The following is a 26,514-nucleotide window of genomic DNA, read 5'->3' as shown; positions in this document are numbered from 1 at the left end:
GTAGACTAGGATCATATTTTGCTTTTGATGGAAACTAATTTACAAAACAGTTATTTAAAACTGGGAATTACTCTGTGGAAAATTCTGCAGCTACGTAGCCCTGAATTGCAGAGGCCTCAGAGCATAATGTTATGGGTAACTGAGCTTGTAACAGGTGTTCATGTAGAGGGAGAGGAGAATCGCAGTCATTCATTCCAAGTGAACTGTTCTGTTCTGTTCTGTTCTATTCTATTCTATTCTATTCTAAATTTAATGTAACTTCAAGGAGCCAACGTAATTTAATGTAACTTCAATTTTCTAATGAGCCAAGTAATTTGGGCTAAATTGCTTTGGGCAAGCCAACCAATCTCTTAAACTTGTGAAGAGCAGTCAGTGCCTCTCCTTCCCAGTATTTTAGTAATGTTATCATTCAGACGTGAAGGGGGAGAGAGAGGGGAAACAGCTCCTCTTCAGCATGGGACATGGGAGACCTGAATCCACATGTACATCCCAGGTTGCAAAGATGGTACTGGTTCAGTGAGAGGAGGACTGTTGTGGCTTGGAATGAAAAAAAAATACAATAATTAAAAAAAGAGGGGGGGGAATCTCTTGTTTTTGTTTATGGAATTGATTGTACTCTGAGCATGTTAGCCAGTAAGCACACCATGTCCTTCTACTAAAAAAAAAAACAAACAACAAAAAACAAAACAACAAAAACGTGCACCTCTTGTCTTTAAATTCCTGGGAATTCTCTTTTCTCTCTTTTCCACCTGTGTGTTCTTTCTTTTTTCCTCCCACTGGTGAGCACCTCTTCTGCGTTGATAAAAATTTAGGATCCAACGTGCTGTCACATGTACAATTTCATTTTTCTGTCTTATGTACACTTGACATTTTCTGATTTAAAATAATTAGAAAGTACCTTAAGCTTTTCTGTTCCCATTTGACTTCAGTTTCTCAGTGCTTACTAATCTTAATCACTTCTGATTGCCTTTCCACGTGCAGCCAGGGGCATCCGTTAATATGAATGAAGCATTATTCATGTTTTTCTGCTTTTAAAAAAATTATTTGTATGGTTGAGATGACTGAGAATAAAAGAACTGTAAAGCAAACTTAAGTTAGGGAGCTCATCCATCAACAACGTTTAGAGTGTCCTGGATAGGCAAATGAAGAAGAGGGGACGCCTTCAGGAGCTAGTGTGTTAAGTGAGAATAGAGCAGCCTCAGGTGCCCAGAGGAGACAAGCTGTGGCAGCACCTCCAGTTTGTGTGTGTGAAGATGTTACAGGTTGCTGATCTCGTTCTTGTTGCATGGCTTTTTTGTAGCTCAGAGAATAAAGCCCTCATTAGTGTAAAGTAGATGATTTTTTTTTTCTGATGATTTGAGAACAGAAACACTAGTAGTAAGCTGTATGAGTCTACTGCTTGTAAGGAATAATCCTTTACAAGATTTAGAGCTGCCCAGTGAAAGTAGAGAGCAAACAGGAGTTTCTAAGATGTTAAACCCAGATACAGAAAAAAAAATACTGTGAATGGCGCAGTAGTAATTTTATCTGTCTTTTCTATCTTGGTAGTATTACGATGCATACAATATATTAAGATTTCCCCAAACAATTAAACAATAAACTGTTAGCACTGAGATGTGTAATTACTTTTTATAATCTCCATTTCTATCTTAGTACTTCATCATGTATCAGTTATGATATTACAGTAGGAAGGAAATAAAAATCTGAAATTCATTTATAGACTGAAAGCATATTATAATTCAGTGCATTTCCTGACATCTTTAAACATGCTATCTGACTTCTTCAAAATATGACCACAAACCCACATTTCACTATACGCAAGTTATAAGACGTACATTACAAATTACCATTTGATAGCAAAGGAGCCGGGTATATTTATTACAAAATTAATGCATAAACTTCAGGTGCTTTGTGACTAGCTTGCCAGTTCATGATGCCTGAAGTTACTTCCTTTTTTGGAGAACTTTATTTTGATAATTGCCACAGTCCACCAACATTTAACTAAGGTAATTGATGTATATAGCTAACTAAGCTGTATTTTGTACATTTATACTGTCGATTTTGATTGGATGTGCTTTGAAATCTTCAGAGGCCTTGTACGCATGTATAATACTGCTCCACACAGCACAGTTTGTAAATACGTTCTGTATTTGGATAAAATCATTAAAGGGAGCCGTGAGGGAATTCTAACGTTTTGGGGGTTTGATTTTATTTTTAAATGAATGGATCAAATACAGCAATAGAATTGTTATACAAGAAATATTTGGCCTTCACAAGTGTAATATGTATTCATGGTAATTGATGCATTATGCCTACAAGTGCTTTGAAACATTTAGAAAATACTTCAAAAATGACTTGTTTCTTATCTGACTTTCAATTCTAAAAATAAGCATGGGAATTCAGGCACTTCAGAAAATATATTACTTTACAAACAAATGGATTTTTTGAGAAACAGGCTTCAGATTTTCAAATAGCTTTAGCTTATTTTGTGGTTTTCCTAAGCTTCTGTACATCTGCAAGAAATGAGGCAAATACTCTGCTTCTGGCTAGCTGTGCACAGCTGTTGTACAGGTATTAATATGGCTCCACAGTCAAGTTGATATTAATATGATAATTCCTAGATTGTGCAAACAAGCTTGAAGCAGTCATACTCAGCACTGTATGTGTGCCTAATAATATGGGAATGCCTGCCCATTCGTTTAAAAAATTAAAATATATTTAATTCATGCAACTTGCAACATAATGCAGTATTCACTTTTAAGGTGGGGAATTGTGTCCCAGCTGAGGTGGGAGGCATTCATCAACACAGCTGAAGGTTAGAATCTGAAATAAAGTGAAAGCAATGGAATAACTACCTAGATGAGCTTTGCGTAAGCTAGTTGTTGCTAAAGCTTTGTTCCAGAAAAATGGCCCGTTTTATCGAAGCACTTGAATGTGTACCTTTGGTTCATTTGTCATTTAAAATGTAAAGTGATACTCTGAATCAGGGATTAGACTAAATAGACAAATTGACTGCGGGGGAGACAATACTTATGAACCTATTCCTGTTTTGATGAAACATACTGAAATAAATAGCTTGGCACCGTGGGTGTATGATATTGTGAATGGGAAGTGCAAACCAACCCTGAAAGAGGGAGATCATCTCTGGTGATGTGTTTGTACCCCTTCTTTTAGGCCAGTCCTAGCATGCACGTGGCTGTGTGGCGAGCAGTATCAGCCAAAAACTAACCTAGCTAAAAGGAAGAACATTTTTTTAAATCTTTGTCAGTTCATCCAGTTCCATATAAAAGCATGGGAGTATTGATGCTTGAAAAAAAAGAAAGATGGGAATGCACAGCCAAGGTGCACAATGATAATGAGAACCTGTTTTGTTTTTCAGTGATCTGTGCTGATGTGTATTTAAATCAACTCAAGTCAGCTGTGCAATTGATTGTCTGGTTGTGCATTTTAATTGCAAAATTAGCCTTCTTCATATGTTGGATAATTAAAATGAATATGGCTGTCACATCATTGTCCCTTTACGCTTTTGTTTATGCTGATAGTAAACACTTTTTCTGTGGTATCTGTAGTGCATGGCCCTGTTGTTGTTTAAGCATTCTTGATGCGACTGTACATTAAAGAATATAGAGAATAAGGAAAACTTGAAATAGAAGTGAATAAGGAACAGCAGGTGGCCATAACCAGAAAGAATGCAAATTTTTGTGCCAGGCACTGGTTGTGTTGTGCAAATGCACAAGTACTGGACAGTCTGCTTAATTAACAGGTCTTTCTGATTTCCTTAGTCACCCTTTTAGAAATGGGTTCATTTCCTATTTATGTCACTTTTCTATACTTTTTTTTTTTTTCTGGGAGTTAATATATCACAGTTTCTGAGTAGAGAAAAATAAGCAATTCAGCAATTTTTAAAGGTTCTGTATACAAATTAACACAGTGAGAAAGGCTGAATTTATTTTCACTTGGATTTGAAGAATAAGGTGAACAATACAGCTGTTTTTCCATGAGGCTTACAGTTAACTTGTTACACTGCTTTGTAGAGTAACAGTGAGAGTAATAAGTGTGTTTTACAGCTGTCCCACCACAAGGTAACAAATAGTCTGTTCTGATCTGCCAAATGAGTGTAATCTAAATGGTGGGCAGCCCAAGGGAAAAATCATGCTTTAGGTATGATAGTGTCTCTAAGGCTAGAGCAAGAAAGTCTTAACTGACTTTTTCTTTCCAGTTGGTTTACTGCACATGCTTCACACTAGCTTTACATATTTTTGTAAGGCGTTTAAAAACTCTCTTTAGAACATGTATGAAAAAAAGTACCTATGGAAGTATTGATTACAAATCACTCTGCTTGTGTACCTCACCTAAAATTATGTATTTCTTTTGGGTTTTGCTATTAGGGTAGACCCCTACTACTCACTGCATTTTGACATTCTGTATGTACCTTGTATGTATTGTGTTGATTCTGTATGAGTTTAATTCACAAGAGGAGTAAGTTAAGAATTAAGTCAGATGGAGGAAAAATAAATGGTAATTGCTATCACTGTTCAAGAATTTATCTGCTGCATCCATCATAGTCCTCAAAAATAAGGGTTGAAGTGAAATACAAAATGATGTGTGACAGAGTTTTTGAAGTTTCACTATTATTCAGCAAAGCGTTTCACAGTTCAGGATGACAGATTGTCTTTCCTCTAACCTAATTGTGCATAATGTGTGAATTGGATTTAATTTCACATTTTCTTTTTGACAGCATTAGTAAAACTGAAGCAGGGAATCCTTAAGAATTTACAGGTCTCCAGATTCTTCAGTCATTGTTATCCTCTTGTGGCTTTTCTCATTTCTCTCTTATAATTTGCTGTAGTACCCTGCTAAATATGTTAGGAAGAAGATTAAAATTTCAGTAAATATAAGCTCTGTCATAAAATTTCACTTCATTCGATGACAGACTTAAGTGTATTGAAGAGGGAATAGGTAAAAGGAATGGAGAATTTCTTGATATGATTATCATATATCTAAAAAAGCAATTTTCACTAGCCTTTGTCCTTAGAAGGCTGAAAAAATCACTGCGTATCAATGTACACTGACAATATGGGTTCATCTGTACTGTACTTTTTTGGCAGTCTTCCAGCTGACAGCCCAGCATCACATCCCACTCCCTTGGGATCAGCCAACCTGTGTACCTCTTTGCCGTGTGTGGTGCTGGGGTAAGAGTGGCCAGATGTCATCTCCTTGCTTTAATTTTGATGGATAATTAGGGTCAGACTATTTGTAGTGAAATGCCCAGCACTAGCCAAGTGTACTTGGTATATCTACACGTTAATACTTCATTAGGTGTCAACCTGGAGCTCTGCAGAGAATATAGATATCTTCTAGGGAAAAGATGCAGAAAACTTCATGGCAAAATTATGCAGTTGATGTTTTTGAGTGTCTGCTGAAGGCATGGCTGAGCTATACTGTAAAAAGATTATCTGAAATTCTCTTCCAAGACCAGTGAGCATAAGACTAAAGTGGTGCTTGGACTACCAGCCCAGCAACATGCCTATCTATAATTTATCATGGCTTAACAGTGCTAAATCCGAAGTTGTGAGTGAGGCCACCTACTGCTAGTGCAGTCAGAGACTTGGAAGCTTGCTTGGGTTTAAATGCTGGAGAAACTGACAAATGTGCGGGGTTGTATGCTGAAGGATGAAGAGCATGAGGTCTGTAGGAACACTCGATGAGCTGGTCCCTGAATGTCAGAGTCCTCCCCAGTACATATTTCTGTGATGTGTTAGGTTTAGTTTTATTACAAGGAAGCAGCATGGCATGCTGTGATGTGGATTTTGAGTGCTAGAACTCATCTGGTACTGTGGTTTTCTGTTTCTGGGTGCCCATTAGTTGTTGCCATGCTGAGAATACATGTTCCTGGTACATTACTGATTTCTTCATTCCGTCCTTCCTAGCATAACTAAAATGACTGCTGTGTGGAGGGAGCAAGTGCAGGGAGTTTTCAGAGCTGTCTTCTTGCTGTGTGGATGGATACTGCACGTTAATGGGTACTGCCTAAGCTTCCTCCCTTCTGTAGACCCTTGTCTCCATTTCATCTGTGCTGTCTTCTGCTGTAGTGATCCCTTTAATTCCACTCGACCAAAATGACAACTTTGCTAGGAAAATGGCTGAAAACAGTACTGCCACAGTAAGAATTTAGTTTATTACATTTATCATGTACATTAATATGTTAATGTATGACAGTTGCTCCTTTTTCTTTTCTTCGTCTCCTGCTACATAAGAACTTGCTGCCTCTTCTGCTTGCATCTATATGTGGCATCCTGACAAATTCAGCCTTATGTCAGTCACTTAGTGCAGCCCAAGCCCAAATATTAATGTCGGAGTGCAGTATACTTTCCCTAAGTATATCCTACCAGAAAATATAATATTTTAGCAGTCTAACAGTTTATGATATTGAAGAACATGAGACAGTTTAGGAATTGTAAGTGGTACAGGGCATTTTTCATCTTGAGTTCTGAGTAAATTCAAAACTGTTTATTTTGATTGAACTTGAATGTGTACTGTGAATGAGCAAGACAATTTGGGGCACAGAACTACTAGCTGTTGCCCTGCATCATTTGGCAAATCCCAGCTTCTTCAAGTCAGGCATGTGGGCAGCTGGAGGAATTGTGATGAATAAAGTCAGGCATACAGACTTGCCGTAGTACTCATAAGCAAATGCACTCTGTGCTTCTGCATCAGCAGCACTTTCTGTAATGTAAGAATTGCTTTCAGAGACACAAATGCAACAAAAATGCCTGTATCAGACTATCCATTAAGTGTCCAATGTAGCACAATAATATTGAAATCTCTTTGAAATAATAGTTTTCTCCTACATGTAGAGAGAGTCACATCTTTGAAATTCGAGGGTGAATTTCTTTAGGTCAGCCCCGATCCTGAAAGTAGTGATGTAAGGAGGGACTTGGGACATTTTAACAGCTATGATTTTAAGACAAACTCTCAGTAATTCTGTCTCGCACGTCTCAGTAAAGTGCTTTCCATTATTCTCAGAGGTATATATATTCCCTCCATTGTAACTCGAAGCAGATGTTGAATGTACTTCAACATCTGAACTGTAGTTCAGACTAGTTGTGAAACATTGCTCTTCTAAATAGCTGTTTCATTGTCACATAATAAGGTGTTAGGCAGGAAGTAAATTGGGTTTATGATCCAGTTGTCCCTGAAAAGCCTTCCACAGCTGGAGGGCTGCTGACTTGCTTGTGTAGGGAGTGGAAGGCTAGCACCTTACATGTGTGCAGAAGGGATTGATCAAAGACAGATCAACTGTTCTAGTTGTTACATTAAAAATATGCAAGTTCCTAAAGATTGCAGTATTGGGAATCTGTTTAGACACTGCACGTTAATTTCAGAGAATCTCCAACTATAAACAAATGAGTCAAGTAAGGGATATCTGTGTGCACATTTAGACACCTGGTGTAAGGGGTGGGTGGAATACAACGTCCATTTGACAAATGTTATCCTACTTCAAATTGCTGCTGTTTTTACTTTCTGACCTATGTCTTGTAACCTGCATATAAATCCTGACTTTAATTGTAAATAAACCAAACTTAATTCAAACAAAGATTCTTAAGTAGCTTTGCTTATTGGAAATATAAAAAATGGCCACACAGAACTTGTAGTACACGTAATTGGTAAGGAAAATTTCTCATCAGTAGTTGTTTTTCTGTATTCTTCTGAACAGTGTTGATTTCTTTTCAGCAGGATTTTCTATTCAATTCTCCTTTCAAGTCAGGCTGTTTTTTCCTTGATGAAAAATGCTGTCCTGGAAAGCGGTTGGTGTTTTCTGATTGGTTTGGGAAACTTATATTTCAATCCAGCATCCTATTTGAAAGATACACATTGATTTCCTAAGAAATGTACAGCACAAAGATGCATGCTGTCTTCTGACAGTACTCCTTGGTGCTTCTATTTTGTAAGAGAGTCCTTAGCATTCAGGAACTCTTAACCTAACATAAAGAGTGGATGCTTCTGGGATTCTCTCTCTTAATTAGTATCTGGTCCGAATACCAACAAGCCATATTTTTTTCATGTATATAAAAAGTCTTATTGACCCATGGGCATTGAATGCACAGCCTAGAGATTAGACCGCTGGGTAAATATGAAAGTGATATATTTCTACTGGTAATTGAGAAGACAATAGAAGAAACAGCAGCAATCTTTTAAAGAGTTGTTCAGAGAGTTTTAGAACTTGTGATTCTTATTTAGAATAAACGGACTTACATTCAGTCTTATTCACTGTTTTCCAAAAAGCAGAAACACAAACTAGTATGACCACGTTTCCTTTCTAGTTTGTATTCTTTTAATTAGCAGTGTATCAAAGAGGCAAACAAATCCAAACAAATTTTCAGAAATTTCACAGATCCCCCTTCTTCCCCAGGGGTTTTTTGATTGAGAGCTCTGCAATTAGAAGTCTCTATGAGTTCCTAAATCTTACTGGTGCATCTGGTTACAGTGGTGCTGTGTTCCTTCTCTCTCAGCAGCGAATCTAATGACTGCGTTTAGTTGATGAATACCTTTCTCATCTGATCTGTTACAGTATGGTTTTTAGCTCTTGCCTTGCAATATGTAAGGCAAGATGTAATCTGTGCCATCACTTCTCCTCCTGCCAATGCAGTCAAAAAGAAATTGTCCCTTCCACTGTCTTTTCCAACTCACTTTTCTCTAAGGAATATAACTTTTTTCATTCTGCTCTAAGGAAAAAAAAAAAGGGAAAAAGTTGAGGTCAGTAACTTCAGTACTGTGCAAAATATGGAGCTCTGAAACTGCTGAATAAATTGTGGGTTTCGCTTCCTGCAGCTTTCAGTATGATCACTTGCTGGCTACATTAGGTGATGCTGATGTTGTGTCATCTCTATAATTGTTTGGATGTTCTGCTTTCTTGGAAGGAAGAAAAAAACAAGATCAATGTTTGTGTGGGAAATGTGCGTTATGTAGAAAAAATAGAACGATGGAAAATGGGAAGCAACCAAGCAAACTTTTTAGCATTGAGGGTTGATAATTCTTGGTCTGTGCTCTGCAGCTGGAGTTAGGCCCTAGCATAAGTATGCGATGTTAATGCTAATTTTCAGCTACTTATTAACACCTAACTTAATATTACACAAACTCGTGGTGGTTTTGTTCTTGTTCTTGCTTCTTTAAGCAATTGAATAATCATTTAACTATTTCTGAAGTGGCAAAGAAATGCTGTGGAAGCTGAGAAAATTCACAGCAAAAACAACTCTAGTGAGCTAATGCAAGAGAACTGAAGATAAATCTGGGCATACTGATCAGAGCCCAGATACAGAGCTGAACACAAACCTGCTTAGCTGTGCTGAAACTTGAGCATGATGTGGACTATGAATTCCAAGTGACCTGAGACCTGGGACATCTCCAGAATGATAAAACCATATTTTTATAGTTCTAGCCCCATATTGTGTCCCTGCTAATATCTACAACTACCTACACCTGCTTTTTTTTTCTTTTTTTTTTTTTTCCCCTACAGCTCAGAGTTATAGCAGCATTCAAATAAATTTCTCTATTTTTCTTACAAGGAAAGGAAGGAGAACTGGTCTTTTTTCAAACTTAGACTCTGCTATATGACAATATATATTTTTTATTCCTCTTTCTTAGTAATAACTCTTGTAGAATAAAAGTATTATGTGAAATTGAGCTTTCTTAAGGGGGAAAAAAAGGGCGTGGGTGAGAAGGGAGGACTTTGTAGCTGCCCAACTGTGGGGATAATTAGAAAGGTGTAGGCACTACAGGGGATATTCATGCTGTCTGAAGAAGGTATTTTATGTTACCAGTGCAGCAGGGATTCCAGACTTGCCTTGAGTGAGCTCCACACAGGGAGCAAAGGCATGCAGTGCAAGTGTTTAAGTTATTTGTCTGCAGTTAGATGAATAAATTTCTTCCTAAGATTCAAAAACCAGGAGTTATTTAAACCAGTTATTTGTCTTCTGGCAAAATAAATAAATAAAAAACACAACAAAACTCTAATATGCTGTCATTAGTAAAACTTGAATGTTTGTAAATGTGTTTGTAGATGGAGGAGAATACAGCTGGATTATGATCACAAAATCTTGGAGCTGTTTGATTCCCATTCCTTACAGCATTCCTTTCAAGTTTATTTTGGCAACATGAAATTTAGTTCTGACTTTTCTACCTTATTTCTTCTTGAATCTTTTTATTGCCTGAAATAGTTCTTGCCAAGAAATACTAGTGAGACCTCCAGGATTATAAAAGAGGTATTCCTGAATTTTCTGCATTATTTACAATAAAGTTCGGGAAGATTTTCCTTTTTTATGATTTTCCTGACCAATAGTGTTGTGGAGATTTTGTGTTTATTTACCTTCCAAACCTCAGAATGTGTAGAATTTTTCAGCTCCGCAATAGAACTACGGATACTTTGATATCACTGCCCTACAGTGATAAGATAATCAACCAAGAGTGGATTGTTTTTTCTGGAATTCATTCTTTCCAAAGATATTGATTTCTAAAACAACCTCTGAAATACATCTGCCATACACAGTATTTCTGTCATGGTTTTGCTGTAGGCAGTTTCCTACTGGTGTGGTATAACGTCATACCCATAGCAGAATAAGCTAATGGTGTAATGCAGAATGTTTGTATTTTTGATTATCTCCTATGGAATGCAAAAGCTCCCCTGTGAAGAATGCAGATTTCTTTGATGAACTGGCATTTATTGGATAACAAATATGAATCTCCTGAATTCTAAATCTTCCATTGCTTGTCTGGCATTTTTATTTATTTATTTTTTAATTGTGATACGCTGAACTAGAAGCAAAACTTAGAAACAGTAAATACTCAATGACACAAGAAGCAATCTTGGTTGATGTATTTGTGTTCTTTTACCAGAATCTGGTTCTGCAATTACCGCTTCCTGCATTGGTTTGGGAAACTCTACAACGCCTCCACCTGGACAAGCAGGAAAACCAGTACCAGGGTACAATGGTAAGACTGTGCTAAGTATGCTGCTAGAAAAGGATATTGCTTATATTCCTGAGTAAGTGCACTTTAATCTAAGACCTCATAGGGAAAGCAAATTACAGTCTTGCTAACACATTTTCCTCCTTGTAACAGGAAGCTGCCTTTTTGTGTGTTGTGGAATGTGATTGTGCTTAAGAAATTCATAGAATCATAGAATCATAGAATATCCTGAGTTGGAAGGGACCCTTAAGGATCATCAAGTCCAACTCTTGACACCGCACAGGTCTACCCAAAAGTTCAGACCATGTGACTAAGTGCACAGTCCAATCTCTTCTTAAATTCAGACAGGCTCGGTGCAGTGACCACTTCCCTGGGGAGCCTGTTCCAGTGTGCAACCACCCTCTCTGTGAAGAACCCCCTCCTGATGTCAAGCCTAAATTTCCCCTGCCTCAGCTTAACCCCGTTCCCGCGGGTCCTGTCACTGGTGTTAATGGAGAAAAGGTCTCCTGCCTCTCGACACCCCCTTACGAGGAAGTTGTAGACTGTGATGAGGTCTCCCCTCAGCCTCCTCTTCTCCAGGCTGAACAGGCCCAGTGACCTCAGCCGTTCCTTTCAGAGTAATTCTCCAAAACATTGAGAAACTAATCCTACTTCTGTTATATAAAGGGGCTACCACGTACTTCTAAACTGGATATAACAAAGATATGAAAAAAATACTGTGCTTTAAGGCTTTATCTACAATCGCACAGAATTAAATGAGAAGCAGCAGTAAAACTGTATTGGCACAGCAGGAAGAACCTGCTAGTCATAACCATCAACAGAAGAGGAAATGATAACTAGACAAATAATTGCTGTAACTTGCACTTTGAATGTTTTGTCATACCTGTATTTTCAATTTTCAGAGCCTAAATAGTTTTGTTTTGGAAGATGTATGTCAAATAACTATGTCTCAGAGACTTATTGATTAGATTTTCTTTTGGTGCTACATTTTTATATGAGAAGTATCCTGAAGTGCACAAAGAGATGAGGTCTTAGCGTGAGGTCTGTGTCTTCCACAAACGTGTTACTAGTGAACTAACAAGCAACCTGGCAAGGATATGAATCTTCCTCCCTTCCTCCCTTCCTTCCTTCCTCAAAAGCAGTTTACTGACTGTATGTACAGGTGTATGGACTCATATTTGAGAGAGATGTTAAGCATATTATCTTTGAGTACTTGTAGAGCATTTTTATTTCCAGCTGGGAAAATGGTAGGTTATGAACCAGCAGCAAAAGGGAGAGCACTCATTGTCTGGAAGTTATTTTTTTGTAGAGGGTACAGCTACAGGATTAAGAATGCAAAAATATTTTCATACCTGGGAAGCCTGATCTTAACACAGTTCTCAAGAGTTACTTGAAGTCCAAATAATAATTACATTTCTTAAAGATCAAACTGTCTTCGGGAAAGGTTCTCACATTCTTGGGCAGAAAAAGCTTAGCTATTTTTTCTCCTAATAGATGGAAGAAATGGAAATGAACATTAAAGAAAATACTTGCAGCGGTTCTGGGTTCTAGCACTTACAGCACGAAGACAAACATTAGGTTAAAAACAGCATTAAAACCAAGCTGTGAAGTTTGTCTACAGTTTTAATAAATAGGGAGGAGTGGAAGAAGGTATGACACATGCTAGAAAATGTCCTGCCCCGAAATGTATGAGTAGCAAGAATATAAAAATTTTCACATGAATTTTTTGAAACATGTCATTGAGTGTAAGTAAGGAATTCCTTCAAGTAGAGCAGAGGAAATATCTTAAACATGCAATAAAAAAAGAAAAATAAATTGAACACTGAAATTCAGTAAAGATTTAGGAAAGAACTGTACCTTTTTTACTTATTGGTTTGAGGCCAATTATGTCCTGTAATGCAGCCATTCATTAAGTAGTGGATCTTTTGAAATTACTCTGTGCAGACAGCTGTCTCACTGTCACCCACATCTGTTTTGATGTTGTTCTGGCTGCTGTTACTGTATTAATTAGAAGAGTTCCTTATGCCTTATGCATTAGAAGATAGATTTGGTATTTTTAGATTATACAACTGGTAATGGTTTTTGGACATTGCTAAAGTTTTTTTTTAATTTATGCTACGATGTAAAGAGAAAGTTAAAAAGTCTACTTAAGTAGACTTCTTTCCTGTCATACTGCTGAAATAAATTGATTTCTTTGAATCTTTTCAGATAATTTCATTGCACTGTTCACAAACTGTCACTTTTCTAGTAATTCAAGAGTAAGCGGTGTAGTACCCACCTTCCCCAGATTTTTGTACATTGAAATACATTGCTTGCAAGGAGGAGAATAAATGCTGGAATTCCTACCCTAATAAAATAAACTGTTTAGATTTTACTTTAATATAATAAAAACAGGAAAAATAAGCTGGGGGTTTGGGAAGCATTTAAAGATACAGGTGCGTGGGTCTTTGTCTTTCTGTATTCTAAGTCTAAATTCTCCAAATGTAACATTACCATGTTCTCACAACATCTAAAAAGATAAAAGATTCCAAATCACTGAATTGTAAAACCGGTGTGGTTGACTTGCCTGTGTGTGTGTGCTGAGCTGTTGCTTTCAGCAGGCTCTTCAGTCACTTAAAAAATACCATTCTCTGTGAAGGAGTGGCTTCATCCAGAAATAGTAAATTACAGACTTTTCTGTTCTTTGGACAGATAAGATGTGGTATTACTCATAAGACTCTTAGCGGGGCTTTAGTCAGAAGTTTGTCATCCTCTTTTCCCCATTTCCTCTGTAACTTTTTAATACAGAATGTAAGATTATTTGTATTAGTTTAATTCCAGCTGAACATAGCTTTCTTTGCTTGGGCAGACTTCAAAAAGCATGTTTTAAATCCATGTCAGCTTAGTCCGTCAAACCATTCATCCCTGTTTTTTTATTTCATTTTGTTTAATTCCATTTATTATTGGCCAAGTTGATACTCTAGTTAAGAAGTACTGTGGCCTATCTACCATTCTTCCTTATCCCTATGCCTTCAGATGAAAAAGGTGGTTGTAGTAGATTTTCCAGCTGACTGCCCTGAGGAGGCTATTTCAGGTGGTTTTCCTCAGAAGCCTACATACTTCATGCCAAGATGCGATCTGAAGGTGATGGGTCATTGTCATCTGGGGAAAAGTCTTCTGTTCAAAGGTCTGGATTTTTCGGTGTTCTCTAGCATTACGCTGCTGCACAGCTTTGGGTAATTCACAAGTTAAATTACATCTTTGCGTTAGACTAGAATAACCTACTCTCAAATTACTTAATACCTTTTGTTGCTTGGTGTATTGCCGTTCTCAACTGTGACATAAATTGATATCCTTGAACAAAGACACTGTCCTCCACCTAAAAATACTCTACTTAACAGGAGTTCTCTTCCTATATTACTTGTTTTTACAGTGATGATTCTGGATGAAAAGAAGGAACCAGTGAAGACAAAGACTTTAGGAAATATTGTGGTAAAGTAAGCAAACTAAGTATTTTCTGAAACTTCTGCCTCTTTAGTGCCTAACTGTTGCCATAATAAAACTCATGTTTGTAATCAGTGGATAGAGAAAGGTATTTTGAAAGAAAATTGCCCCTAGTTGTCATAAGCGTTCAGCTAGGATGGAAGAAATCACCTTCCAGATGTGCTTATGTCTCTTCGCCAGCTGTAGGGGTGACACAGACAGCTTAGAATAGGTGCTTAACACTAGCTACCTAAAGCTAAGTGAAATTAATTTCATCCTTAGTAACTCTCTGCCAAATGATCTGAATTACATCTACAAACAGGTAGATAACATTTCTGAGTCATAACTATCTTGGTATTTACATGCCTGTCAGAAGTGGATATTGTCACATTAGGAGATCTGTTGGGGCTATTGTCAAAGTTTTAAAGCCAAGATTTATCTTCCCTAACACTGCCCCATATTTAAGCCTTTTTCTTAAGGGATTACAAGTGTGTTTATGTATTGATTTGTTGTTTTATTTTTCCCAGCATGATTTTTGCTGCAGCCAAGTAAACGGATAGGGAAATAGTGCGGAGATTTTCCTCCTTATTTTTCTCTGTATTCTCCTCCCTTCCCTCTTACACTTTTCCCCTTCCCCTTCCTTTTTTTTTTTTTTTTTTAATTGGATCACTCAATGAATAGTCTCCCTGTACCATTTCTATTATTTTATCATGTCCTTATTTATTATAATATCCATTCTGAAATAGAGGAAAGAGTAGTAGGGGCGAAATTACACTGTTTCAAAAACAGTCATTATGAAACCAATTTTGTGTAGGTTAATTGTTAACGCGTCTTTCTGTTCCAGTGTTTTTTCTGACAATCTCTCAACACATTATAAACTCTTAAAATTCATCATGCAGCTTAACTGTAAAATACAAAGAAAACAAACAAAACAAAAAAACAAGGCAAAGGTTTTGATGAACTTTAGGAGACCAATTCTGTATGTTTTTAACATGTCCAATGTTTGAATCTATAGACTGTTAACAGAAGTTGGTTTTAGGATATTATGGTTTGGAGTGTCTTAATAATTTTGTTCCAGCTTTCATTCTAATAAGTGACAATTTCCTGACAGCGTTTAGTTGGTTATTTTGTTCATAAAAATTGGTGGCTGTTAGGTTAAGACATCACATTTTCTATCTGCTCCTGCATTCAGCTCAATTATTGTTTAGCTGTAAAACTTCTTTTCTTTTTCTTTTTTTTTTTTTTCCTTAATTTTTAGATTAGGACTAGTTTTCATAAAGCCTTCCTGCAAAGGAAGCCTTTCCCCTGTTCGTTCCTTTAGCAGACCTCTACTCATACAGACCCCTTAAAAATAGTGGTGATGATCCTTGTTACTAGCAGGGTTTGTTTATCACCCCAGGATCCTCAGGCATCTTGTAGGAAGTGGGGGAATCAGGGTAGTTTTGACTCTTCCTCTGTCATACAGTCAGCAGCAAAATATGGTCTATGGCTTTAGAAAAACAAAACAAAACACAACAAAACAGGGGTATTTGCTTTATCTGCAGCATACATGAATTGAGAAATATTCTTCAGTATTTCTGGGAAAGGAGTATGACCACACACTGCCTACAATACAAGCTGTGCAAAAGTGGTACGATGCAGCTCTTGGTTATTTTTAGCCTAGTCTAACTGCTGGTAAGGACTGTTGGGGGCTGCTTGAGGCTTGCAGTGCTCATAAGTATAGTATTTAAAATACCTGTTCTTGCAATAGAGTTATAAAATTTAATTTTAACCTGCAGGAGTCAAATAGTTTAGAAAGGTCATTCTTACACCTCATTGCTCCATCTCCCTACACCAAGTATGTTATTCTCTTTACTCATACCTACCAGATGTTTTTTCATATAATCATCATCTTTGTGCCCTTTGGAAAGATTTTTTACTGATGAGAACTCTCACAGAGGATAATTTACCTGGACATGCAATAATATTTTTGACTTCACAAGTCTTTCGGGATAGAGTAATCAAATGCAGCATCGCAACATTGATGATGAAAGGGCAAAGGAAAACGAAGATTACTGCAGCTCATGAGAGTGGGTTTATATGAATTGTTTCCACATTTACGTTTTTTTTGAGCTAGAATCTTTGGATGTGAAGGATAATTAACCAAGAATTCATTCTGAAGTGAAAATCGTAGCAGCAATGACCGTCACTTCCTTTAGCAAGACCAGTCTGGTTTAGTGACACACTTGTGCTCGCTTTGTTCTGACCTGCCTGTAATTAATACAAAACAGAGAAGCTGTGTGTGTGTGTGTATATGTGTAATCGTGATTAGCAATGAGAAATTTCAAAGGAATGTTAGCAAAGAGAAATACTATTTAAATTCCAATGCAGTGGGAAACTCAATTTCGCTCTTTTTCATTATGAACATCACAAACCTATTATTTTTATTTAATGAGACAGTTGTCAGCATTGTCTCATTCTTTACGTTCATTCACGAAAGAAAGAGGACTACATTTGCCATATATTCATTCTATCCAGAGAGTAATGTCTACCAGTAAATTTCCCTCTATATCCTTTTAGGAATGTCCTTAACCATGTTACACTTCCTCTAGTGTTCTGTGTAGTCTGTTTTGTGCCACTGTAATGGGGCTTTATGTGATAAGTATATAGAAATTAGTTTTACCATTTTCCACTGCATAGAACCACATAAGTATTTCTGTTCCCTATTCAGAAAGAGGAGAGACAATGCATTACATGTACAGTGATTCTGAAATGTTTTTGTAAGTTGGAGTGGACAACTGATAAGTGTTAGTTTTTTAACTAAGTGATTAGTTAAATTACATTTAAGAATACAATATCCGAGTTGGATGGGACACACAAGGATCATCAAATCCAACTCCTGGATCCCCAAAGGATCACCCCCCCCCCCCAAAAAAAAAAAAAAATCAGATCGTGTGTCTGAGAACATTCTCCAAACACTTCTTGAAGACTGCTGCAGAGAGGAAATCGTTGCTTGTAGAACCGTTTAAAGAAAGTGTGTCATCCTGCATAGACTACTCACAATACATTTTTGTAATTAACAGCCATACACCTAAGAACAATTTGCTAGATTTATAAAATGAAGGACTGTACCCTAGAAAGCAATGTCTTACGAATAAGCTATTGGAACAACTTTCTTAGGAATATGGTGTTTTTCCTTGACACCACAAAGTCATACGTGGATATCTATTGTAAAGATACTCTCATTTTACCAAACATTACAGGCTTGAGGTAGAATTTAGTATATGACATCCTTTAGCCCATGTTGTACGGAAGGTCATTTTAGATGATTGTGTTTTTTTTTTTATCAGCTTTGTCTTTTCCCTTTACAAGTGAAACCATGAGTAGGACTTCCAGTGTGTGAGCAATTTGTCCAAAAATGAGCTGAATACATGTGGGTAGCATTTGAACTTTTTTAACTCTTTCCAGGCATTTTAACATTTTTTTTTTGATGCTTTTCCTCTTCCCCATCAAACTGTAGATTTTTTTTCCTGCAATATCCACACTGAAGCCAACTGCTTCTGTGACCTTTTTCAATTAACTAAAGGGCTATTTCATGCAGAATCATAAATTCTCGAGATCCTCTCTTCTCTTACCCCTTCTCCACCCTTTTTCCAGTCCTGTTGTTCTTTGTGTCTGAAAAAGCTTGAAGATTGGAGATGGTTTTCAAACTTGCAATCAAAAAATTTTTTTGAAGAGTACTGTTTACACACAGTACTACACAAATGCTGAGTAATAATATAGCTGCCAATCAGGATGACTTAATTCCACTCACAGGCCTACCTTGTGTAACCATGGCTGATGTTTGCTTTGACTGGCTGTAATGAACAGCCTGTGACTGCCATTGTCTACCGTAAAATGAAGAAATGAAGGGATGACTTTTCTCGTTTCTGAAACTCAGCAAGGTAGCACCTGTAATAGTTTTGACTTTCAGCTATACTTTCAGAAAGCTGTTCTTTTATTTTTTTTTCCCTATAAATAATCTTCTGAGTGCTCTGTCAATAATTTGTTCCAGCAGCAAGAAATCTTGCATCATTTTGCCAAGTGGCATCCTGAAAGGATGTGACACAGTCACCTTTTCCCAGGCAATGTTAGAGGTGGGTCGGCCACTGTTGCATGAAAAACAAATGAACTGTGAAACAATGCTCAAAAAACAGGTAATGATTGTAGTTTCAAATTGGCTACTAGAAAACAGTTATTGTGAAAGTACTTCAGAGGTTTTTGTGATGCTGCCAAGCTCACTTAATATCTCACTTTGTAATAAAATTACCTTATTTTTATAAAGTGTGACCAGAGTGTTACATTTCAGTCTTCTGTCTCCTCTCACATCATTATGATCCAGTGCTGCTCCCTTTAGAATTCATGGCAGCATTCCCGTGGACAGCAGTAGGATGGAGATACTTTTGGCTTGGGGTATTTTAATCCTGATGTCTTGGCAAAATTCCAGTACGCTGCATTATTTTCTGGCAAGCTGAATTCCACTGTTATTAATTTTATTAGCGATTTGTGTTTTCCCAGCACCTACAAATTCTAGTCAGTTGTGATCCTAAGCACTTTGCTATCACTGAAGAATTGCATGTGCCCATCACTGTGCAATTATTTTGCCTGAAAGACCGACACATAGGAGATGGCATTTGTTTTTTGCTTAGGAAGATGGAATGGAGTCCCAACTGCAAATAGTGTTTTATAGAAAACAATGGAGGAGTATTTTCAGATTGTGTCTGTATTGTGCAATGTGTTGTGCTGTGGAAATACCTGTGGTAGCCAGTAGTTTAGCAGCCTGGTTTCCATAGACTGAGGAAGATTATTTCTCTTGCTTCTCAGCAATATGCACTGTGGATGTACTAATCATTGCAGTTTTCCTTAAAACAAAACAAACTAACCAACCAAGCAAACAAAACCATTGGGAGCAGGGATTATATTTTTGATGATATGTTACACAGTTCTTAGTTTAGATTTCTAAACAATTGTAATTACAGAAAGCAAAATGTTTTCCTGGTTTCTGCAATAAAATTGGCTCTTCTACTTAATGGCTAAGTGGAAACCACTGAATAGAGCCTTGGGGAATTTATTAAGGATTTTGTCAATGTGAATTGTCCTTTCTCACCCATCACAAGAATGTTTCAGACTGTTAAATAAACTGAAAGTTCAAAATTTGCAATGATTCAGGCAGTTACGAACTGCTGTGCTATTAGCAACCAAGCAACAAACATAGCAACTACCATTCTTGGGTGATTTTTCTTGAATCTGAACAAGAGGTTTTTCATTTAAACTTACACATACACAAACATGGGGACTGATATATTGCTTTTCTAATTTCTTTCTTTCAAGGCAAATACTCTGTCGTGTTTGTGTATCACAGGGGTGCTTACTAAGCTGGTAGGTCTTATGGTAGGCCTGGAATTCCTGCCATAGGGGCAGAAGCCAGACCGCTCTCCTGAAACCTGGGTGCCTAACTGGGAAGTGTCTGGCATTTGTGGCCTTGCCTTAACCATACTTTCAGGGAATGTGATTTATAGGATGTGTTGAGCCAAAACCCTTAGAAATAACAGTAGTATTTATAGTAGTATATTCTACTGTTTTCTTATTCCTACTCAATGACTGCTATCTGAATATAAAATATGAATGGAGAGCATGAGCTGTACTTGTTATATCTGTGTTTCTAACTACTTCACTCTGCTCTTTTTAATTTAAGGTTGCCTTTGCCTCCTGGAGCGTTCTCAGGACTTTGGGAAAATCAGGAAGCATTCCAGAAGTTGTATTTCCAAAAATTTCCAGTAAGAATTACAACATGTCTTGTATAAACTTTTGGTAATCTTGCAGCCCTGAATGACATGAGTTTTCAATTGGGTAATATAAAAAAAATATCGTATCTTATTTTAATGGGAGATCTTTGATACGTTTCTTACAGACTGAAAAGCATTTCAAGTTAAACATTTCTTCATACATGCTTCCAGCTTTTGGTCACACTGATTTTTTTCAGATCTGAAACAAAAGAAGTAAACCTTAAGATTCTGAACCTAAAAGTTGTTTTATGTCATTTGGTCTAATAAAGATAAAAGCATTGATGCATTTCAAACTTAGACTGGAATAACTTCAAATTTATTACTACCACTGACATTTAATCATTCTAGTTTAGCGTCAGTCCAAAATACATACTTGTCTACCACGTGTGTAAATACTTAGGAGGCTCCTTACTGAATTGTCCTTGTCAGATGGACTATCTAGGGACTCGTGTCCTCCTTTCCACGTAGAAATAGATAGACTGGTCCAGATAGATTGTCCAGAATGGAAGATTTGGTCCAATAAAAGTAAATGAGTGAACTGAGCAGGCAGATTATTTTCTTTGTGCACTGGCATGATGATGGTGATGGTGGTGTATGAATGGATCCAGCAAACGGGTATCGTAAGGGTCAATTTGACAACTGCCATTGTATTGTAACAATTCTACTCTTCTTGTGTAGATTCAGGCAACATCCTTCTCCAAGCTGTCAGGGATCAAAGTAGGCAGAGTGGAAAAAATCCAGGCTTATTTATTGTCTTCTGCTCTGTCTTAATAAAGACTGAAAAAAAACTTCTGGAAAAGGAGCTCCAAGGTATATGATGACATAAGAATGGTGAAAAAGATAGAATTAAATCTTTTAGGCACCAAAATTTACTTCATTTGACACAATCAGTTTTGTGTGTTGGCTTTATGGGAAATGGATGGATCTTCCTAGTACTCTTTCCTGAGTTTATTTTTATTTTTGCTTATTTTGTATTTAGGGATATTATGATACTATGGATGCTGGTTATATGGATGAAGATGGCTATTTATATGTCCTGTCTCGAGCTGATGATGTGATCAATATCGCGGGACACAGAATTTCAGCAGGCGCAATTGAAGAGGTGAGCTTTGCAGACAGTAAAGTAGAAGAGTGAAATATGAATAAAGCAAGCTGAGTTCATGAAGAGTAAAAATCTCCCAAAAATCTATTTTCATTCTGCTTATCTTGATTGCATTTGCATTGGTACTTTTAGGAAAAACAATAATTGTTTCACGTCCTTCCTATTAAGGTGCGTTCTAGGATAATAATAAGCAATTTGTATCACAGGCTTGAGAAAACAGCCATGATTTGACATATGAAGATGGAGGTAAGGGGCAGTGTGGTAGCATGGAAAGCATTCCTGAAGCTCTAACATACTTACTTGGGAATACTTTAAGGTAATGTAGGCTCAGCGTGTCAAGTCATTGCATTAGCTACTGAAATCACTTAGGAGTAGAAACTTTTTTTCTTAAAATACAGTTTTTAGTCGTTTGGGTTTTGTTTGTTTGGCTTTTTTGTTTGTTTTTATTATTTATTTATTTATTATTTTTTAGCGTTTGATGTTATCTGAATTCTTTTTGCATAGAGTCACATCTGGTGCTTTTTCTTGTTTTGAAGAATTTCCTTCTCAGTTCCTTGAGACCTGTTTTTTGTCTCTCTCTTACTGTAAGAGCAGTGCTAAATGAACAATAAGATTTTCTTTAAAAAAAATCCTACTGCTCACTTGAAAATCATTAATGTAATTCCCATGAAGCTCAAAAAGTTGCAAATACTGCAGTTCATAATAGTATCTTGATTTCATATCTTTGTTCACTTACCCCTTCACAACTGCTGTGATTGCCAGTTATAAATTTCCCTGATGATATATCAGATGCTTATTCAGGGAGGCTAGGAAAGGGTGTGCTAGGTAAGTACAAGGGAAAAATACACTTAAAATTCTGAAGTTAACTGTTCACTGAATCACAAACTAAATTGTCATTTTTTTCCTTTCTAATATTTATATTAGCAATATGTTAATTAGTATGTTTTAGTGACTGTATTTTTTTAAAGACTGGGTAACTTAAAAAAGAATAGAAGAAACTGCTGTCACACAAGTGAACAAATCCTGATAAATGTAGGCAGTCCTTCAAGGAACAGTCAACCAGGCAGTTGGATCCGCTGCTGTACTGATGGGTCTGTGAAGACATAAAGGTGTCTTTCAGTCTGCTTAAACCTATTTCCCCTTTGAAGTGAGTGTTTTGTGTTGCTCTACAACAACAGGGAACCTCATCCCCACCCATTACTGCTCTGCTGCTACAAGAGCATTGTTACCTGGCATCAAGCTAGATCTGAAGCTAGCACAACAAATGAGGAACTGAATTACCTCAAAAGATGACATTCGTGTCATCTTTGTATCCATCTGAAACTGGTCAGGAGCTCAGTGTTGCTGTTTTTCTCCCTGTTAGAGCTTTCCCCAGAAATGGTGTTTCATCACTACAGACAGATGCCTCTCTATTCACCTTCTGAACAAAGCTAAAAAATAGTGTTCTTAATACATGCACAGAAAATTGCTAGTTAAATGGGAAAGCATTTACAAGAACACAGTTAGCTTTTCAGTAAGATCAGTAAATACAGAATTAGAGGTTCATTGAATAGCCTTCTAATTAAGTGACAGTCACCTTGTTGAGCAAGTATATTAACTGCATTTACATTATAGCTGCATTACAAGCTTAACAAGTTTTTCCTTAGTGCTTTGGTGTTTCAGCTTCATTATGTTCCAAACAATTAGTTTCTTTGTCTATTAGTATCATCAGGGCTCCATCTTTACTGAGATGCAGTAGGAGTTACTGTTTACCTTGCCAATCACTGAATGTTAGCCATTTTGGTAACCTCAGCTGGTGTTGATCCATCTCTGTACATCAATGGTTCAGTGCTTGGCTTGACTCTTTCTAAAATTGCTCTGATGTTAAGGAATTTAACGTGAAAAATTCCCTTACTGACAGTGGGGTTTCTGTCTGCTGCTACATTAGAAGTCCATCCTTGTGCCCACTGAGTCAAGGAATTCCCCTTCGCTTTCTCTGTTTCTTACCTGTAAGCAGTTTCTACATGGCTAGTGTTGATTCTGTTCTCTGATCATCTTTTCAGCCTGTCTTACAAAGTTTGATAACCTTTAACTTAGTATTTACATTTTCAGTCATATGAAATGAGCTGTTCCAATGTCAAAGGCATGCATATGGGATTTTTTGGGATAGATTAGTGAAGGAAAATATTGCAGTGATTGGAATATTCCAGCTCAAAATAAGACTTTTCTGAACAAGTGACAGACTGGAACAATGCAAACAAGCTCCTACAAAATGAAGCTGGGTACACTTTACATCTTCACCTTAGGGGTCCTGTTGGATCCTGATGGATAATTATTGAATTGATGGTAATGTCACATTACTGAAGATATTATTCCTGTGATTTTGTGGAAAGGCCTCAGCACCTCTGGTCATAGACCTTACTAGTCTACTTCTGTATAATTCATTGAAAAGTAGATGAAAAATAGTTTCATCTCTTTCTTTCTTTCTTAATTCTATAACAGTTGCTGTGGTCAGGATCAAGAAGGCAGAGCAGAAAAGAATGGGTATTTAAAGCATGAAATAGAATGCATTACTGAGGCTCTGGACTGGAGGTGACTCAAGCTCATAGGTGTATGGGATGTAGACAAATATCACCAGGATTTGGAGTTGCATGAAAAGAGCTAGATGCTTTGGAAGAGGATTCACAGCTGCTGGTGTCTTAAGTCCAACTTCGTCCCAGACTTAGTGATGCATATCTCAGTATGTATTGAGACATCTTGGTGATTTTTCTTCTAGGAAGTAAGAACCTCAGCTGGCTAATTAGAAACAAGAGAGTCTCTCATATTCTGTTTTCCTGAAAGAGATTTTGAGGTAGTGCCCATCACTTGTGTAATTGTGTACATGTGCAGTAGGAAAGAAGGGACTGATTTAATTCCCTTTTTTGTCTAAGAATGTTGAGGCCTCACATTTCCAAGAGGATCAGCTGAACGCTAGGTTGGCTGCAAGCTGAGACAGGGCTTGTGTTTGGCAAAGAATTAAAAAGATACAAGGCATCAGAGAATGAGTAAATACGACTTTATAGCCCTGTAATAGAAGTGCTTCTGTGGTTTTGGTCCTTACTCACTTAACTGCACAATATTCATAGTGTTAGACTAACATTATTTGTCTCAGCAAAAAATCAAACTAACAAAAATATAGATGTGACACTCTTGTTTTCCCAAAACTATACGGAAATCACCTTTGCTTTGTTCAAACCTAGATGATTCCATGATTCTTTGATTCTGTATTTGTATCTTGTGCTGCCACAGTTTTTATTTCTTCCACTTATTTGATAACTACACATAGGTGTGCATATAAATATTCACAGGTACATTTGCAACATGGAATCCTGAGTTGTACTGACTAAACAATTTTAGACGTCAAAGTTTAAGAAGTCTATTTTTTTTTGTCCTTGCCTATGATTTTTTTTTTTTAAACTGAGATATTCAAATTATTATTAATCTGGTTTAGTTTTGTTTTTTTGTCCCTCAGTGTGTTCTCTTCCATCATGCTGTGGCAGACTGTGCTGTTGTAGGCCAGGAGGATGCATTAAAAGGGCACGTTCCCTTTGCCCTGTGTGTACTCAGAGAAGGTGAGAGCTCATCGCTACTGGTGGTGCTAAAACTTGCAAAAGTCATGGAAAGGTTAAAGGATATGAACTTCTTTACTAGATATAAAGACAGAAGAGGGGAAGATTTTGGAAGAGATTATTGAGAGCGTTCGAAATAACATTGGTCCAGTGGCAGCTTTTCAGAAGGGGGTGTTTGTGAAACAGCTACCAAAAACGCGTTCTGGCAAGATCCCACGTTCAGCTCTTTCTGCACTTGTCAGTGGAAAGCCGTATAAGGTAAGTTGAAGATGTATGCTTTAATGAACTAGGCACATAAATGCATCCAAAGACCCAACATCATGGTTTTGATTCTCGAGACCATTCTGCAACTGGTCCATGACTTCAAGTATTACACAGTATTTTATTTCTACTATTTATTACCCAAAAGATTTTCACATTCCAGAGCTTATCAGATACATTTTTTTTTCTTGTCTGTTTTCAAAGGCTAGATTTAGAAGATTCTCTGGATGAAACTCTATTTTACTGTTGAAGGACTGCAATCTACTATCACGTGCTTATGTATATTCTTCCTTTTCAGATAACACCAACCATTGAAGATGCTAGCGTGTTTAAACACATAGAAGAAGTGCTGAAGAAAAAATCAATGGGGTAATAGGTTAATAAAAGTGTCAGTTACTGAAACATACAGAGGCTTTCTGTTAAGAAATACATATTTTAAAAAATAGTCATGATTGGGGCTATTTTTTGTCTTTATTACGTAAATGGTACTGTGTTCTTTACCGTATTGCCATAGCCAATGAAGCATACTGAAGACTGCATGTTGTCATTATATGCTGTATGTTAAGATTGCTAAAAATTTTAAATAGTATTCATACACTGATATAGCTTTGGAGGGAGTCACTGTATTATCTCGTTATAATAGAATCATGGAATCACAGAACAGCCCAGGTTGGAAAGGACCTTGAAAGATCATCAGGTCCAACTTTTCATGGGGAAAGGGAGCCTAGATGAAATTACCTGGTACCCTGTCCAATTACATCTTGAAAATCTCTAGTGATGGAGATTCTACAATATCCATTATTGTATAATGAAACCAATAACTTGAGTTTGGCTAAAACAGCTTTCAGAAGGTAAGTCACAAACTGAAGACAGCAATAAGTAGGAATTCTGATGTGAAAATCGTTGCAGACATAACTTGTCTTCACTTATAAATTATGAGCCTTATGCCAGTTAAATTTTTATGAATTTAAAAATTTTTAAATTAGTTTTCTCTATTCCACTGATTTTTCCTAAATCTTTATGCTATAAATTCTTCTAATTGCTTGAGTCAATGACTTTTAGAAGTGCCTTTTTTTTGTGTAAAATAATAGCTGATTTCTGTCTTTCAAGTCTGTTAAAATCTTAATTTATCTATAGTAATGTTGAATAGAAAATACGTATTTTAAATAAATGCAAGCATTTACCCCTTGCATTTTCTGATAATTTTGTTGTTGTGTTTTTCATAACTGTTATGAAAAGGATAAACCAGGATGTGCTTTCACTGACATAATTAGATGTTTCAGGCTTGCTGAGATACATATCGCTAAGAAATGTAGCAAATACACATACCAGG

At 36.9% G+C, this 26,514-nt stretch overlaps 1 protein-coding gene across 4 annotated transcripts in view; it reads left to right on the top strand.

Moving 5' to 3' along the window:
- LOC308187580 (acyl-CoA synthetase short-chain family member 3, mitochondrial-like) overlaps positions 1–26,384 on the top strand; it is a 71,362-nt gene extending 44,978 nt beyond the window's left edge. For all 4 annotated transcript variants that reach the window (XM_080575708.1, XM_080575709.1, XM_080575707.1 and 1 more), the window contains 7 exons: positions 10,894–10,989; positions 14,378–14,441; positions 20,141–20,222; positions 21,211–21,333; positions 24,824–24,923; positions 25,003–25,178; positions 25,480–26,384. In XM_080575708.1, coding sequence (XP_080431834.1) covers positions 10,894–10,989; positions 14,378–14,441; positions 20,141–20,222; positions 21,211–21,333; positions 24,824–24,923; positions 25,003–25,178; positions 25,480–25,554 — 716 coding nt within the window. In that variant the 3' untranslated portion in view covers positions 25,555–26,384. The remainder of the gene's footprint in view (positions 1–10,893; positions 10,990–14,377; positions 14,442–20,140; positions 20,223–21,210; positions 21,334–24,823; positions 24,924–25,002; positions 25,179–25,479) is intronic.
- The last annotated feature ends 130 nt before the right edge of the window (positions 26,385–26,514 follow it).

Source organism: Anser brachyrhynchus, assembly GCF_964034855.1.
Source record: "Anser brachyrhynchus genome assembly, chromosome: 1".
Classification (NCBI taxonomy): domain Eukaryota; kingdom Metazoa; phylum Chordata; class Aves; order Anseriformes; family Anatidae; genus Anser; species Anser brachyrhynchus.
The sequence above is the reverse complement of the archived record's forward strand: the minus strand, read 5'-3'. Positions and strand labels throughout refer to the sequence as shown.